Below are 18,240 nucleotides of genomic sequence, written 5' to 3'. Positions count from 1 at the left end.
AAGGGAGCCTTATCAAAATTGCAGGGAAAGTCAGTTTCTGACTTTCACCTATTACAAAAATCCTGCTTGATGATAAGACCCAATCTATAGCTGCCACATCCAAATCAGCAGAGATGTTCCAAACAGAGCCAAAAGAGTTATTTCTTTCAGCAAGGTCTCTATTCTACTTAAAATCAGTAATTATATTTAAAACCTAGGAACATGCCCCTCTACCCTCATACTATCACTATCTCAGTCTAAAAGGCTCGGGACACTCACCTTGCTGCCCGGGCAGCCTTCTTACTCTCCAAGCTCACAGGTACATTGAATCGCTCAGCTCTCTTCTGCATTCTCTAGGTGATAAAAAGACAAAAGAAGTAGAAGACAAAAATTAATTTCTGGTTTCCTTCTTTAAAGAGAAAAGTTGTTCAAAAGTGTGTATCTCTGGATCATCAGTATATTTTATAAGGTCTAAGTTGAGAATACTGCCAATCCTGGAGGATATCAGGTTGCATCCATCCAGGGCTTAATTCAACAGACCTTTTCAGAAAGCAAATACGAAAGACTATTATTACATTCATGTCCTCAAAAACAAAAGAAAAGGAATAAAATAAAATCCATTCTGCACAAAGCCAAAAAGACAAAAGCTGTGTTTGGTTGACCTTTGAAAACGATCAAAGGCAATAGCTTGGTTCCAACACTAGTCGTACTCTTTCAGTTAGAAATGAGGCAGCATTGCCGGGCGCGGTGGCGCGCGCCTGTAGTCCCAGCTACTCGGGAGGCTGAGGCAGGAGGATCGCTTGAGCCCAGGAGTTCTGGGCTGTAGTGCGCTATGCCTATCGGGTGTCCGCACTAAGTTCGGCATCAATATGGTGACCTCCCGGGAGCGGGGGACCACCAGGTTGCCTAAGGAGGGGTGAACCGGCCCAGGTCGGAAACGGAGCAGGTCAAAACTCCCGTGCTGATCAAAATGAGGCAGCATTGTCCTATGCCATCTCTACTTTTAAGGTACCAAAAACAAAACAAAACAAGAAAACAAAAAACAACCCACATACATCTCAACTGGAACCTAACTTCAGAGATCTTGACATGAAGTACAGAGACATTTCAATCTTACCAGCTATCAAACAGTAACATCTTCCCTTATTTTTCATCTCTTCCAAGGTACAATCCTCCCAAACTCTAATCCTAGTTTCTAAACATCTAAAGAGAGATACCACTAAAGCCTTAGTACTATATACAAAAAGACTAGGCCTTCAAAGGTGACTAGGTCAACCCAAATATTTTCCTAAGCACAGGTGGTAGAAAAATGTATCCATACCAAAATTTGTCAATACTGATTTTCTGCATATGAGTCAATTTTTTAAAGAGATGATCCAGATAGAATTTTAAAAGGGCACCTTGGTGGCTTAGTTGATTGGGCATTCAACTTCAGCTCAGGTCATGATCTTAGAGTTCATGAGTTCAAGCCTCATGTCAGGCTCTGTGCTGACAGCCTAAAGCCTAGAGTGTGCTTTGGATTCTGTGTCTCCCTCTCTCTCTCTGCCCTCCTCTGCTCGTGCTCTTTCTCTTTCCCAAAAATAAACAAACGTTAAAAAAAAAAGAGACATACAGAAAGACTGCTTTTCTACTAGAGAACAGAATACCTACTTCAGTCTGTGGTATCTCAGATGTAATTTTTACCACTTTCTTCTCTGCTGCTCTGGAAAAGAAAGAAATTTTTTAAATCAGAAAATTTACTAATATTCTAACCCCAAGCCTTAGAATGTATAAGAATTCACCTGAATCAGGTCTTCTATCCCATCTCTCTCCACCATCCCTTAGTCCAAAAAAAAATGAAACCCAGGAGAACTTTAATTTGTTGAACTACCATCTACTGATGAGTTCAAATAACAGACTAACCTACTTTGCTAAATAAAGTATTAAAAAAATATATCAGAAAAGAGGTCTGGGTAAATACACTGGGTTGAAGAGAAATACTCAAAGAACACCAGAAACCATTTCATTTACTTTTAGGAACTTTAAATTTACTTCTGTACTAATGACTATTCCTCCAACCCACATTTAAATGGCAGGTCTCAGTTTTCGTCACAACAATTAAGGAATGCTCTACAAGCTCTGGTTTTCTTCTTTTACAAATCCCTTATTTCTCCCATGGGGACTGTAGCTCTAGCTGGAACAGTTAAAGTGAGACAAATAAAAATGCCAAAGGGAGTGGGAAGAAAAAAGGGTATGGGGAGTTTGAATTAGGAAAACATGTTAAGTTACTAGTCAAAAGGTTTAAGAGAAAACAAAAGAGGGGGGACCATTGGGGCGGGAGACAAAGTTCGGAAGTGCCCAGGATAAATGGAAAGGCATTAACCCTCTACCAAACAACTCCCATAAAACTGTGGGTCATAACCAGTCTCATTAAGGTCCCTCATTTAAAGACATGGGCAGCCTTTGTTCCAATATCCCGGACACTTTTCCCATTTGATGCCCTGAAAGGTAGTAATGGTTTAATGGCATTTTCAGAGGAAGCAATTCTGGAACAGGAACTTACTCTCTCCACCCTTTTGTTGGAGGTCTGTGAACTGACAGATAAGCAATGGGTGCCCCCTGCTGACCATAACTACATCCTACAATATTTAACTGCCCTGTTTGAGGATGGAGGGTGTTGGGGGTTGAGGGGAGATCAAACTAGAAACTGAAGCATATTTCTGGAGAACCTCAAGCCAAAGATGAAGCAAAGGAATCTCCTTTTGAATGTTCATAGCACCCATAATTGCCCTGAATATTCTTACTTTAAAAAACTTCCTGAATTCTTCCCATTTCCTAGTCATTCCTCCTTCTCCAGCCCTCTCTCTGTCTTGTTCTGGCAGAAAGGGTCACTGAAGTTTAATGTTTTACTTGAAGTCCAAAGCCATTAAGAGAGCAGTCCTCTCCACCAACCTCAAGCTAATGACTTTCTTCACATTCCCATCCTGAAGCACAATTACTGCAGTACACCTCGTGGTAGAAAGGGAACCCCAGAGAGGAAGCTTCCTTCTGCTGTGTTCCAACTCCGGCAGGCATAATTAAGCTCGAGCCATAAATACACATCACATTTTGGAACTCACAGAAAATTTCTTCCCTTCACTGAGAAATTTCTCTCCTATTCACAGTCTCTTACAAGACATTCTCCAAACTACAGGGACCCAGAACCTTTTTGAACATACTGTAGTCTAACCAAGACTATCCCTGTAAAGAGCAAAATCACCTCCTCCAACATACACACACACTTTCAATTCCCTTATTTAGAAATTCATTAACAACAATTAAAGCCCTCTAAAGTCCCCAACACATCAGTACTTTAAAGCTAATCCATGGGGCGCCTGGGTGGCTAAGTCAGTTAAGCGTCTGACTCTTGGTTTCGGCTCAGGTCATGACCTCAGTTTGTGAGTTCAAGCCCCATATCTGCACTGACAGTGCGGAGCCTGATGGGGATTCTCTCTCTCTCCCACTCCCTGACTCATTCTCTCTCTCAAAAATAAATAAATAAACTTAAAGCTATTCCATAAGCCATTTCCTTAAGGTAACATATATAAACATAAACCTCTTATGATGGAAGATAACTACATGGCTTTAGAAAGCAATATTATTAGACAAAAATGCACTTCTTGCAGAAAATCCACTGCAAGGAGTTTACCATAGGAACATACTTGCATAAGTATAGAAATAGTTACATAAGGACATTCACGGCATTTTTTTGCTATATGAATTATCTAAATTTCCACCAACAGGAAATTGATTAAATTACTGTTCATCTATAGAATGGAGTACTATTAGCTGCTACAAAGAATAAGGTTCTAAGTTGATGTATTAAATCTGGGTGATAGGTAATGGGGGTCTATTATACTCTTCTCATAACTTATGTATATACTTGCAATTTCCCATAATAACAACTAAAAAAAGAGACCTATCACTTACAAGGATAATTACCCCTATTCCATACAGCTGATGTGAGGATTAAATGACAATACATGTAAAATGCTTAGCACCCTGCCTAATATATACAGTAAAACCTTGGTTTGCAAGCATAATTCATTCTGGAAACATGCTTGTAATCCAAAGCACTAGTATTTCAGATGTGATTGGGTGCGTTCAGGGTAGTATGGCCGTAGACAAAGCACTCGTATTTCAAAGCCCATTTCAAGAACCCTTGGCTCAGTTGTGATCATGTCACATTTGGTGTCACATACTACTCATCGTAAGACATGGCTCATCTTGTGGAACACTTGCAGAACAAGTTACTTGCAATTCAAGGTTCTACTGTAACTAACATTTAAATAAAAACATTGTATGTAATGATACAAAAAGACCCCCAGATCTGAAAAAAAATCAAGAAACCCACAATATGCCTTGTGTATATATCTGTATATTACACAAACTCCCATATAAAACATTCTAAGAGAATATACCGAAAACCTCTGAGAAATCAGATGCAGTTGGAGAAGAGAGGTATATAATTCTCTATTTATATACTCCTCTCTGTATTGATTTTCACTAGCACATATATGGTCTTTTATAATTAAGTACATAAATATAGCTATGAGGAACAAAAATGTTAAAAAGGATTCAACTGTTATTAATGTGGAGTAGAAGATGGCCAGACATTCGTGGAAACAGTCCCCCAAAAAGATGTTTGTGATCAACATTTTGTCTGTCTGTTTTATTATCAACCTTGTGGGATAAATGAATCAAGATCCACCTCCCAGTCTAGTACTTTGTCCTCCTTTCCCCCCACCATAAATCAAAAAGGAACAGAAAATACAATGCTACCTGAGAAATATAATCTCTGCTCAGCACCCTCCCTTCTTATAAAATTCCTTATATACAGAGAATTTATATGATTCTCTAGATGGAGAAAGAATCACCTATCATGGTGCCACCTCAAAGGCTAGAACTAAACTCTGGGCTTGAAGTCTCCTGGTCCTAATTATCTATTACATAACCCAGAGACATACTACTTTGCTTCACTGGGACCATGTACTTGAAATGAAGTAGACTCTTCCGAAAATGATCTAATGAGAAATGAAAAAGCAAATGAGGAGGAACATAGGTGACCCAGTCAGTTAAGTCTCTGACTCTTGATTTCAGCGCAGGTCATGATCTCATGGTTCACTGGATTGAACAGCAACAGAGCCTGCTTGAGATTCTTTCTCTCCCTCTCTCTGCTCCTCCTCTACTCACTCTCTCTCAAAATAAATAACGAAGGAAGGAAGGAAGGAAGGGAGGGAGGAAGGGAGGAAGGGAGGGAGGGAGGGAGGGAGGAAGGAAGGGAGGGAGGGAGGAAGGAAGAAAGAGGGAGGGAGGGAGGGAGGGAGGAAGAAAAAACAAACGAACCAATGGGAATATATAAAAGGTAAACAGAGTAAAAGACCCAGAACTGTCTTAAAAAAGGGATAGTTACATATCAACAGTTTTCTCAGGGGGTTCTTCCTCTTTGACAGGCAGTTCTATGGGCTTTGGTTCTTCTTCCTAAAACCAAATGAAACAATGGTTAATATAAATCAATAGTAAATACCCATCAATAAAAGAATATGAGAACTTAAAAATGAACCAATTTTTCAGACCCTTCATTCCCCCTCTGGACTCCCCTAACAAATTAGCATTTGAGCGCTCTAATGATTGATGTTAAGCAATGTGGCCAAGGTAGCAGCCACAGTGACTAACCTTATTCTCCAACTCACCTCTGTTTCATCTCCCAGTACATCTTCTTCATTTGCCTCCTCTTCAGCTAAAGAATATTAAAATATTCAGGTCAAGTCCTGCTAAAAAACCATCTTGATCACTGTACTTAGGCTAAAATTATAATCATTTTGCTTTCCCAAAATAATATTCAATAATAGAAGGTAGAAATGATGGTCATAAAATCTGTTCCACATGGAGAAGACAAGACAGTATTCTTTAACATTAATACAAAGTTGAACTCCAGTTGGACTGAAAAACTGTGGTGAAGTCAAACTATAACATTAGTAAAACAAGTAATGTGGGAGAATATCTTTAAGATTTAGTGGTAGGGAAGGATTTTTGGAAAAAACCCTGATGCAAAAGTAATATATGAAAAATTGCAGATTTCCCAAAACTAAGGAAGGACACCATGGAAAAAGAAACAAATGACAAAGAAGGTACTTGTGTCTAAAACCAACAAGGGAATAGTAAAATAAATCTCTGCAAACTAACTAGTGAATTATGGGAACACCAACAGAAAAACAGCAAAGGCAAAAGCCAAAAAAACCGTGAACACAAGAAATGTTCAAACATTTTAATAGAGGAATGTATATTGAACCAGCAGATTAGCAAAAATTAAGCCATTTGATGGAACAATGCAAAGTTTCAATGTGTGGAGGAAATACAAGAACCCTCATGCACTGATGATGAGAGTAGATTTATACAGCAATTCTGAAAAATAATTTGGCAATTCTTAATCAGATCAAATATAAATTTATAAATAGATATTAATTAGCAATCCCATTCCTGGGTATAAACTCTCACACAGAAACACAAAGGAAGATGAAAGTAGTCCGGGAGACAATATAGGTGTCTATCATCAGGTGAATTAAAGTAAAATGTGGTAGATTCCATACATGGCAGAACACCAGGCAGGAATTTGAATTAAGAGACTAGGTGATCAAACAGCCACAGTCCTTACAAATAAGTCTCAAAAGACAGAACTTAGGGAAAAAAAGCAAGAAGTTAAGGCCAATTCTACAAAAATATTATATTCCAAACAACACTATATGGTTTATAAGGACAAAGATAAAAATGACATATCAAGCATATTAGAACAGCTGCCTAAGGGAGTTGAGGTAAAAGAACTGAGAATAAAAGGGAATAAATAAAAATTAGAGCAGGGACTTATACAGCCTGGGATGATAACATGCCTTAACTAAAGCTAGTTTTGCTTGTTTTTAAAAAGGCAGAATTACAGAATGTCTAAGCTAGAAGAGACAAGAATAAAAGAATTTCAAGGGTGGAAACATTTGTCTCATTTCCTAGATCAGAACAGACACCTAGTCATGTAAATAGTGACTGTTAAATTTGTCATAAGAGGACTCAGAATTCAAATCTTCTAATTTGCCGTCTAATGATACTTGTTTTCTCACACTTCCTTTTCAATCATTTGCTGAAATAAACTTAATGTCTTAAAAAGAGGGGAGGGGTGTATTTCTTTATATTATAACCACTAATTTAGATGATCAAAGAGTTTTCTTGACACAGTTAATTAAGAGCTTACATCACTAACAATGTAAAGGAAAAAAGAAATCTTACATACGCCAGAGCCTAAAAATTAATCCCCTCATTCATATTACTCTGCCTCTACAAAGCACTCACCATGCTCTTCAAGATATGCCTGGAGCCTGTTGATGAGATCTTGTTTTATTCCCTTGGTCTCCAAACCACGAGCAAGACATTCCTGCTTTAGTTCAGCAAGCTGAGAAAAAAGAATAAAGCTTTTCCTTAGTTAACAGAATGAAGCTGGTGACAAAAAAAACAAACAAAAGTACTTCTCACAATAAAGAAAAAACGAAAAGTTCAATTCCAAACTACTGCACCTAACTACACCAAGCCTCAAGATCCACAAAGATGGTCCACTTCCCTATAACAATATTCAATATGCAAGAGGACTTTTCTAATAGATGGTAAAGAATAAGTGTCCTACTTTAATTAAAAAAAAAAAAGAACCTTTAAGTAGAAAACCTAATTACTTAAAAGCAGATTCTTCTTACTATTATCCCAAATCCTTTACTGCAGTCTACTATACACATGCATACAGCCCTGATCACTGAAGAATTAGGTAAATGTATTAGCTAGTTTAATGTCAACAATGAATCAATCAAAGAATCTATGTCAAAATGAAAAAAATACCTAATGGCATGTCACAGAGTTCTGTGGAAGAGTTTTAAATCAGTAACTCGACTAAACATGTAAAAGGTATGTTTATCAATTTTGTACACAACAGGAGGAAGGATCAACAGATTACTGACAGAACTAAGAGGTGGGGAGGGCAGGGAGGAGATCTCTTCAGAGAGAACAATGAGCCAAAAAGATTCAATTTAGAAGGAACAGGTATACCTGTTATGTATATGGATATGTAATTTATTACATTTATATTCAAAACTTAAATTGTTCAAAAACCAGATGAGGAAGATCTAACTCAACAAGTAACTCAAAGGATACAGACCTCAGAATTTTAGAGGATTACAAGTACAAAGAGGGTTAACAGTATGATTTGCTGCTAAAGTAATTCCAGATTATGGTAAGTGAAAATACATTAAGTGATTATTTATTTGATTCTTATTTTAAGAAGTATAATGACATGCTGATCCAAGGAGAACAAGCAGGAAAAGGAAAGCTCCAGAAATCCTATATGCAGATCACTGCACAAACAGACGTGCACTGGAAGAAGACCAACCAGAAGTCAGAAAGCAGATCCCTACATAAGAAAGAACTTTACAATTAAGGGAATATGCTGGGCATCACTAGAAGTCTTCAACCAAAGGAACATTTGAGACTGGAGAGGGGAGCTTCTTCCCCCCGCCCCCCACAATGATTGGGCAAGTGGAGCATTCATTGAGTAAGTCAGGCAGGCAGGGATATTATGTGAAGAACTGTCCTACTCAACAAACCAACAGCACCCTCTATTGAGAAACATGGTAGGTAAATCACCCATGAAAAGTGTGGAATGACCTTTTTTAAAGTCACCTGAATTCAAATTCCAGCTTTACCACTTACAGCTGTGTAACCTTGGTTGATTAACTTAACTTCTCTGTGCCTCAATTTCCTAAGAAATGGGGATAATGCAATAGTGCCTATACCATAGGGTTGTTAGGAAGATTAAGTCAGAAAATATTTGTAAACCATTTACAATAGCGTTTGGCAGCTGGTAAGCACTTCATAAGTGTTAAAACACTTAAGATTAGACAAAATTAGAATCACTGCTTCTCAGATTTCTGAATTTCACAGATCAGAATATTTTTAATTGAGCAAACTGATGGGGCTGCCAACTTTTTATAACATTCCAACAAGATGGACTCATACTTTTATAAAAAATAGTAAAAACTGACTGCTAGGAAAAATGATCACATGTTTAGATGGGAGCACTAATGCCAAACCTCTGTAAGCTTGTTTGTTTGTTTGTTTCTTTAATTTTTTTTGAACTTATGTCCTCACTAATCAGTAACAGTTCATGGATCAGCACTGGCCTGCAGATCATACTCTGAATAGTATTAATCAAAAATCTAGACTCTAAGTGATTTCTAAGGTCCATTTCTTAAAAATCTAGACCTTTCCTAAGGTATTTTGTTCCCTCATTTCCTTTCAGCTTCCTGGAGAACAAGGCTTTTGATTTCAGTTACAGTTTAAAAAGTTTTTTTCCTTACAAAAGTATTGTTCACTGTAGACTGGTTTAAAAATTCTGAAAAGTATAGAAGAAAATCTTATGTAAGCCCAGTACTTAGACATCTGTCATTTTAAATATATCATTTGTATGTGGGTTTAGGAGGTGCTGGTTGGTTATTTACAAAGCAATACAACTTCTTTATTTCTTGTAACCCCTTATCTTCCTCAGAAGCCTCCATAACTGCCCCCCCAACCCAATTAAAGTAACGCTTTTGGCAAATATTCAGAGAATTCAAAGTTCAACTTTCTGGGGTGTCTTGCAGGCTCAGTTGGTAGAATGTCCATCTCTCTCTCTATTTTTTTTTTTTTTAACGTTTATTCATTTTTTGAGAGACAGAGCATGAGCAGGGTAGGGGCAGAGAGGGAGACACAGAATCCAAAGCAGGTTCCAAGAACCCCCAAACTGTGAGATCATGATCAGAGCCAAAATCTGACGCTTAACCAACGGAGCCACCCAAGTACCTCCTAGAATATGCAACCCTTTATTTATTTTTTAAAAAATTTTGTAATGTTTTATTTATTTTTGATACAGAGAGAGATAGAGCATGAGAGGGGGAGGGGCAGAAAGAGAGAGATACACACAGAGAATCTGAAGCAGGCTCCAGGCTCTGAGCTGTCAGCACAGAGCCCGAAGCGGGGCTCAAACCCTCAAATGTGAGATCATGACCTGAGCCAAAGTCAGGTTTAACCGACCCAGCCACCCAGGCGCCCCAATATGCAGGGTTGAGTTCACAACCCACGTTGGGCATGGAGCCTAATTGAAAAAATATATTAAAATTAGGGATGCCTGGGTGGCTCAGTCAGTTAAGCATCGGACTTGGGTTCAAGTCATGATCTCACAGCTCATGAGTCCTAGCCTCGTGTCAGGCTCTGTGCTGACAGATGGGAGCCTGGAGCCTGCTTCAGATTCTGGGTCTCCCTCTATCTCTGCCCCTCCCCTACTCACACTCTGTCTTCTCTCTCAAGAGTAAACATTAAAAAAAATTAAAATTAAAAAAATAAAGCTCAACTTTCTAACAGAGTTGTTCCTCCCTTCTCTTTCCTTCCCCAAATTGTGGCTAAAATATAGGCAAGGTTTACAGAAACTCCTAGCTGACAGGGAAATGGACAGTGATGGTTTTTGCATAGGATGCAAAAAGACTCAGAGTTGGTATGGTCTGGTCTAGACTTAGAACTTACAAATTGGTATAAATGGTAGTGTAGTATGGATAGCCTCTATCACTGCTGACCACTGGCCCTGCTATTGCCTCTGGTCACTGAAATCTCAGCCCCCACTAGTTCCCAGTACCTAACCCCAGATCTTTGGCTCATTCAGTGGTTTTCTCAGCATCTCCATGTCCCCTTTCTGGCCAAATGAGGTTGTTACATATAGTTTTTTACATATCGTTGTACTACTTTAGTTATTATAATGTGGGTTCTACTCATTTCCTTTCACACTTTACATTTTGGTACAATTACATTCGTAGTAGAACAAAAACTTTTTTAAGACTAAGATGTAATTTATTAAATCTTACCCATTTTTATATACATTTGACTTTAAACTTTTTTTAAAAGACTATATCAAAAGCAAAGCATATTAAGGGAATTTTATGGTATGTGAATTATATGTCAATAAGGCTATTTTAAAAAAAAGTCAGGACGCCTGGGTTGCTTAGTTGGTTGGTTGTCTGACTTCAGCTCAGGTCATGATCTCACAGTTCTTTTTTTTTTTTTTTTTTAGTGTTTTATTTATTTTTGAGAGAGAGAGAGACAGAGAGAGACAGCATGAGCAGGGGAGGGGCAGAGAGAGAGGGAGATAAAGAATATGAAGTAGGCTCCAGGTTCAGAACCGACAAACCTTGAGATCATGACCTGAACTGAATTCAGACACTTAACCAACTGAGCCACCCAGGGCCTCCCCCCATAGCGTTAAGTACTTTGAATGTGATTTCCTCACTTAATCCTCACAACCAATCTATGTGATTAGTAGTACAACCCCGCTTTATAAAATAAGAAATTAAGAAAATGAAGCTTAAAGAGATTCAAAAATTTGCTTAATAATCACACAGCTAAAACATAGTAGAGAGAATATGCCAGCTCAGGCTCTTTGATTTAAGCTCTATCTTAACTATCAAGATGCTGTCACTGCTCTCATGCACAAGCTCTATCTCCCTCCTTTTTTTAATATGCTTTTTTTTTAAATTTATTACTTTGAGAAAGAGCACGTGCACACACGCACGAGAAGGGCAGGGGCAGAACGAGGGAGAGAAAAAGAATCCCAAGCAGGCTCTGCACTATCACTGAGGAGCCTGTGACATGGAGCACTAACTCATGACCTCTGATATCATGACCTGAGCCGAAATTAAGAGTCGAACACTTAACTGACTGAGCCACCGAGGCACCCCTCTCTGTATCTTTTCCTTGCTAGCTCTTCTTCCCTCTCCCTGTAAATATTGATATTCAGTAAGGCTCCTTTGGCCTTCTTCCCATTCCATCTGTATCAAAAGCTTTTTCTTTCTTTTCCTTTCTTTTCTTCCCTTTCCCTTTCCTTCTTTCTTTCTTTCTTCTTCCTCCCTCCCTCCCTCCCTCCCTCCCTTTCTTTCTTTCTTTCTTGTGTTTATTTTTGAGAGACAGTGAGAGCACAAGCAGCGGAGGGGCTTTGGGGGGGGGAGAGGGGAGAGACACAGAATTCAAAGGAGCTCCAGGCTCTGAGCTGACAGCACAGAGCCTGACTCGGGGCTCGAACTGTGAAATGATGACCTGAGTTAAAGTTGGACACCTAACAACTGAGCCACCTAGGCTCCCCTCAAAAGCTTTTTCAACCTCAGAATCCAATCATTGGCAAATCCTGTCAGCTTCACTTTAAAATACAGTAGTCCCCCAGGGAACCTGGGTGGCTCAGTCAGGTTAAGTGTCCATCTTGATTATGGCTCAGGTCATCTCTCCCTCTCTCTCTCTCTCTCTGCCCCTCCCCCTTCAAAATAAACAAGTAAACATTAAAAAAAAAATTCAGGGGCGCCTGGGTGGCTCAGTCGGTTAAGCGTCCAACTTCGGCTCAGGTCAGATCTCACGTTCGTGGGTTCGAGCCCCATGTCAGGCTCTGTGCTGACAGCAAGCTCTGAGCCTAGAGCCTGCTTCTGGTTCTGTGTCCCCTTCTCTCTCTGCCCCTCCCCCTTTCATGCTCTGTCTCTCTGTATCAAAAATAAATAAATAAAACAAATACATAACATTACAATAGTCCCCCACCTATCCATGGTTTTGCTTTCGGTGATTTCAATTACCCCGGGACAACTGTAGTCCGGAAGTACATGATCCTCCTTCTGACACATCATCAGAAGGTCAATAATAGCTTAGCACTATGTCACAATGCCTGCATCACTGACCTCACTTCATCTCATCATGTAGACATTTTATCATCTCACATTATCATAAGGAGGAATATAATACGATATTCTGAGAGAGACCACATTCACATAACCTTTATTACAGTATATTGTAATTATTCTATTAGTTCCTGTGTTAATCTCTTACTGTGCCTAATTTAAAAATTAAGCGCTATGGGGCGCCTGGGTGGCTGAGTTGGTAAAGCGTCCAATCTCAGCTCAGGTCATGATCTCAGGGCTTGTGAGTTTGAGTCCCGCGTTGGGGCCTGTGCTAACAGCTCAGAGCCTGGAGCCCACTTTGGATTCCATGTCCCCTTCCCTCTCTCTTCCCACCCCCACTTGGGCTGTCTCTCAAAAATGAGTGTTAAAAAAATAATAATAACAATAAACAAACAATAAAATTAAACTTTATTATAAGTATGTGTTTATAGGAAACATATATGTAGGTTTCCATACATTAGATTTTAGGCAGCCATTGAGGGTCTTGGAACAAAACCCCTATGAATGGGGGATGGGGAGGGAATACTGCATATCCAGAATCTAACCCTTTCTGGTCTTTCATACAGATTTACTGTAAAAACTCTTAGTCCTTGCACATCATTATAGTTTACTCTCAACAAAGTATCCAGAGTGATCTTTTAAATCAGGAGAAAAAAAAACACAAGTCAGAACATGTCATTTCTCTATTCAGAAATCCCCCATTGGTTTCCTATCTCAAGGGTAAAAGCCAGAGTTCTAATGATCACCTATAACATCCCCTTATAAAATTTGCATAAGACTCACTCCTTCATATCCAAGTCTCTGCTTTGACACTGTCTTCTCACCGAGACCTTCCCTAGTCATCCTTTTTAAAATGTTAGTGCCTTTAGTCCCACTGTACTACCATCTAATCCCTTTACTATTTTTCTCTACAGAGAACTATACTATAAATTTTATTTAGAGACTTCCCCCAGTAAAATATAAACTCCATGCAGCAAGAATTTTATCTGCTTTGTTCACTGCTCTATGTCCAGAGCCGATGGTAGCTGATACATGGTAGGAACTCCATAAGTACTTTGCATAAGTTCCAAACCTTTCCTATCAGCTCTCAGCTCTTGAACCAGAGACCCACATTTGCAACTATTAGACAGCTCCATGTGCAAATCTCAAAGACCCTTAAGCCAAAAACTGAACTTATCTTCTCTGTTGCACAAAACTCGCTGCTGCTTCTCCTCTCAACCTAGACTACTCAAACCTTGGATTCGTCTTTCAATTCTCCCACATCTAACTGATCTATAAATACTTTGTTTTATGTCCCACATTTCTTTCAAATTTCTTCCCATTCTAATAGCCACTACCTTATTTCAGATCTAAGTTTATTCATTTGACAGTTACTGCTCTATCAAGCATTATCTTAGATACAAGGAAATAACCATAAACAAAAGAGAAAGAGTTCTTGCCCACATGAAGTTTACAATCTGGTAAGAAGGCAATCAATGATCATAAACATAATGTTTAAATAAAAGAGTACACGGTACAGGGCACCTGGGTGGCTCAGTTGGTGGAACACTGACTCTTGATCTCAGGGGTGTTTGTGAATTTAAGCCCCACATTGGGCATGGAGTCTACTTAAAAAAATAAAAAAAGTACAGGGTCCTATGAAAGCATTTAAAAAGTGGTCTGATCATGTGCATAGATATGGAGAAGTTATCCTACCTAAGTGTTCCTTGGGTATATGATGTTTGGCCAATATCCAAAGGGAACTAGTAGTTAATTAGTTAATTAGACAAAGATATGGGGGATGGGAGTGGCAGGAGCAGCCAAAAGCATGTATTAACAGTTCTGGGTTTGGAGATAAAGAAAGGCAGTAGTGCAATGATTAAGAACACAAATTTGGGGCGCCTGGGTGGCTCAGCTGGTTAAGCGTCCAGCTTCGGCTCAGGTCATGATCTCACGGTTCGAGGGTTCGAGTCCCGCGTCAGGATCTGTGCTGACAGCTTGGAGCCTGGAGCCTGCTTCAGATTCTGTGTCTCCCACTCTCTCTGACCCTCCCCTGCTTGCACTGTCTCTGTCTCTCAAAAATAAATAAAAAACATTAAAAAAAAAAAAAAGGAACACAAATTTAGAGACAGGCTACCTGGATTCGAGCCACCACTAATTAGCTGTGCAACCTAGGGGCAAGTTACTCAGTTAACCTCTCTGGGCTTCCATTTATCTCATTCTGAAATGAGGAGAAGAGGCATTTACCTTATAGGTAAATTACATCAGTTAACATATGTGTATGTAAGTAGCTTTAAACAGACTTTGCAGCATAGTAAATGCTAAGTGTTGATAATTAATGAATATAGCCACTCTGAGGAATAAAATGAAATAAAGCCACAGTGGTTGGGAGTATAAGAAACTAACTGGAGAAATGGGTTAAGAAAATAATTAAAAATTGTTTTCTTAAGTTTTTATTTTGAGAGAGAGAGGATGTACACAAGCAGGGAGGGGAAGAGACAGATGGAAAGGGAGAATCCCAAGCAGGCTCCATACTGTCAGTCCAGAGCCCAACACAGGACTCCAACTCACGAATTGTGAGATAATGAATGACCTGAGCCGAAATCAAGAGTCAGACTCTTACCCAAATGAGTCACCCAGACACCCCTCTAATTAAAAGGTTTTTAAACAGCAGACTGACTGCTATAATAAAATCTACTTAGTAAAAATCTCTCCCTCTCCAGACCCCATCCTTCATACTGCCAAAAACACAACGACTGATCATAAGAGCTCTTTCTTTCAAAGTTTCAAAGGCTCCTCACCTTCCGCCTGCACAACAAAACGCAAAAACCTTACAGAAGTCAGAAGGCCTTTTTCAATATCACTCCATTCTACCTGTATGGTTACACAGTTCATCTGCTTTCCTTTCCAAACTATCTTCAACCACCAACATATATGCGCTTTATGCTTGAATATTACAAATATCTTGCTGTTCTCAACACTCTGACACTATACACCCTTGTGGTTCTCTCCTCTGCAGTAGTCCCTTCCTTCATTGACTAAATTTGGTACTATTACAATTCAAGGTATTTTCATCCACACTCAGTCTCTTTCCAACTGTGTTAGAATGACTACATTTCTACAAAATCTTCAGAAATTTGCTGTCAATATGGACTTACATATCAATTCAGATAATATTTTTCCCTCTTACTTCAAAGCTTGTTTCTTTTCTCTGGGACTCCATACTAAAGCCCCAAATTCTCTTTATAAAACTGGGAAGAGTTTTTAAAAGAGATAAAACTCTAAGTCAATCCAAAAGTCAGGATCACTCCATCAAGATCAACAGTGGAACCAAACATTAATTGTCCCACAAGTCAGAATTAAACGCATAGGTTCTTAACCAGAGGTCCATGGACTCCTCAGGGCTACTATAAGTAGTTTTATGAAGCCCCTCAAATCGCATGCAAAGTATGTGTACATGCCTTTTCCTGGGGAAAGGGTCCATACCTTTCATCAGAGTTTCAAAGATATCTGTGACCTCCAAAAGGTTAAGAAGTGTTCTAGAGAAAAAGCAAAGACAAGCAAATGTGATTAAAAGAGTGAATCTTTTTTAGGCTGTCCGGAGTGCCTCACGTTTTCTCAGACTATAAAACCTGAAATCAGGTCAGGGGACATTACCCTATCAAAATCAAATTTAACACAGACCTGATGAAACAGATCTCATGGAAAGAATCACTCCATAAACCAACACAAAATCCATAAAGGCACTTACTCCAGGGATTTCAAAAGTAAAATAAAAAGAAAATATTAAATCTTCTATTCATATTTCCTTTTTATCTTACTCATTCAAACCTTTTTCTGTGCATGTTTTATAACATACACGACATTACGGCAGAACACAATTTACTTAAGTAAGTACACTTATGACACAGGTGGTTACTCAATTTTTTTATTTGTCATATTAGGAGACCACAAATATGATCTACACATTTCAGTGCCACCAATTTAACAGTAACTCCATGATCCACGGAAACCCACTAGCGCGGTTTAGAATCCATGAGTAAGAAACCAGTTTTCAGAGAAAGGCTTACTGGTGTCAACTATTATGTGTCCATCCTTCCTACACTCTTTCTCCTTATGCTTTTTTCCCAGCTCATCAAGCTTTAAAGGATCATTTTTAGCTTTGGCTAAACCAGCCTGGTTTGTCCAAGGTTCCCAGGATGATGTGACCAAAACACGACCAAACATCTGGTTAAACTAGAGAAACCATAACTGGACAACTAAACAAGATAGTCTCTTAATTCACCCTAAAATGACTATTCTTTTCTTCTAGAAAAATAATAATCTCGTGGAAGCTACAAACATTCCTCAAAGATACAACTTAAAACCGCCCTGTGATTGAGAGTGTCACCCAGCGGTGACACCAAGAGATGCAGGGTCCGGGTCCATCTGCGACGTGATATGGAAAGAGAGAGCTAACCTCGGAAATGCTTTCCCAAAATATTAACAGCTATGACGGAGCTGTCTCTCTAGAGGCCAGGGGTAGGGGTAGGGGTAGGGGGTAAGGCTGGAGGGCAGGGAGAAGCGTGTGGGAGAATTCGAGAAACTTTCAATCGGACATATCTGGCCCTTTACTACCCTTCAGGTCTCGAAACCCCTGGCTTCCTCGGAGAGGCCTAGTTTCTAAGGCCTCTCCTCAGATTTCAAAGTTAGCTCCGAAGGCGTGACCCCACCTAAAAAAAGGAGTGGAAGCATCTTCTGAATCCCGTTTAAGACTTGGATGGGTAAAAAACACAAAGGCGCCATCTGCTAACGGGAATCGCAGCTTTTGACAACGGACTGGAAAGCATCAACCCAAGGAAGAAACAGAGGTCCTGCCTCCGGCACGGGGCAAAGAGGGGACCACTGACGTAATGCAGCTCTGACGAGAAACGAGAAGGGAGTATAACAGGTTGAAAGCACTTGCACACCCAGTAGGAAAGTGACACAGATGAGACAGCGATGAAGAAAGAGCCCAACTAACAAAGATACTCTAAAACCGTGCGGAGAAATGGGAAATTGAGGAAGGCGTAGCGGGGACGAAGGGAGGCACAAAAGAAAAGAACTACGGCGGGAGCCAGAAACCGAAGTGGGAAAGCCTGCAAGGTGAACACGTAGGAGGAGGCGCAAGCCACCTGGCAGAATTCAGTCCCCACCAAAGTCCAACTCAACCTTTCCCCGCCTCACGGTACCTTCAGCTTATGGAGCTCCACCGTCTCCGCCGCCATCTTGTGACCCCTCCAGTCCACTAGGCCCCCACCCGCTGCCTCTGCTTCCCGGAGCTCCCGCCTAGGCGCCGACAACCGGGGCCGACCAATCGCTGTCACTCTTACTCCCACCTTCCACTATCAGCTCTTCCCATTAGTCAATAGCTGACGTCACTCTCGCTCTTCCAGGCAGCTTTCCCCACCTCTCTCAAAAGGTGGAACAGGGAGAGGGGCGGGTTCCGCACGTCCCGACCGGCGGAAATGGAAACCAA

General features: G+C 39.9%; 1 protein-coding gene across 1 annotated transcript in view; it reads right to left on the bottom strand.

The window, feature by feature from the left end:
* SARNP (SAP domain containing ribonucleoprotein) overlaps nucleotides 1-18,218 on the bottom strand; it is a 46,751-nt gene extending 28,533 nt beyond the window's left edge. Inside the window, exons 1-6 of the mRNA XM_029954570.1 lie at nucleotides 17,954-18,218; nucleotides 7,336-7,435; nucleotides 5,691-5,737; nucleotides 5,411-5,478; nucleotides 1,630-1,681; nucleotides 259-332 (exon numbers count right to left, since the gene is read on the bottom strand). Of these exons, the coding sequence (XP_029810430.1) occupies nucleotides 259-332; nucleotides 1,630-1,681; nucleotides 5,411-5,478; nucleotides 5,691-5,737; nucleotides 7,336-7,435; nucleotides 17,954-17,989 (377 nt within the window). The 5' untranslated portion in view covers nucleotides 17,990-18,218. The remainder of the gene's footprint in view (nucleotides 1-258; nucleotides 333-1,629; nucleotides 1,682-5,410; nucleotides 5,479-5,690; nucleotides 5,738-7,335; nucleotides 7,436-17,953) is intronic.
* Between the last annotated feature and the right edge of the window lie 22 nt (nucleotides 18,219-18,240).

Source organism: Suricata suricatta, chromosome 10, assembly GCF_006229205.1.
Source record: "Suricata suricatta isolate VVHF042 chromosome 10, meerkat_22Aug2017_6uvM2_HiC, whole genome shotgun sequence".
NCBI classification, from domain to species: Eukaryota; Metazoa; Chordata; class Mammalia; order Carnivora; family Herpestidae; genus Suricata; species Suricata suricatta.
Note: the sequence above shows the minus strand (reverse complement) of the source record. Positions and strands in the feature narration are given on the sequence as shown.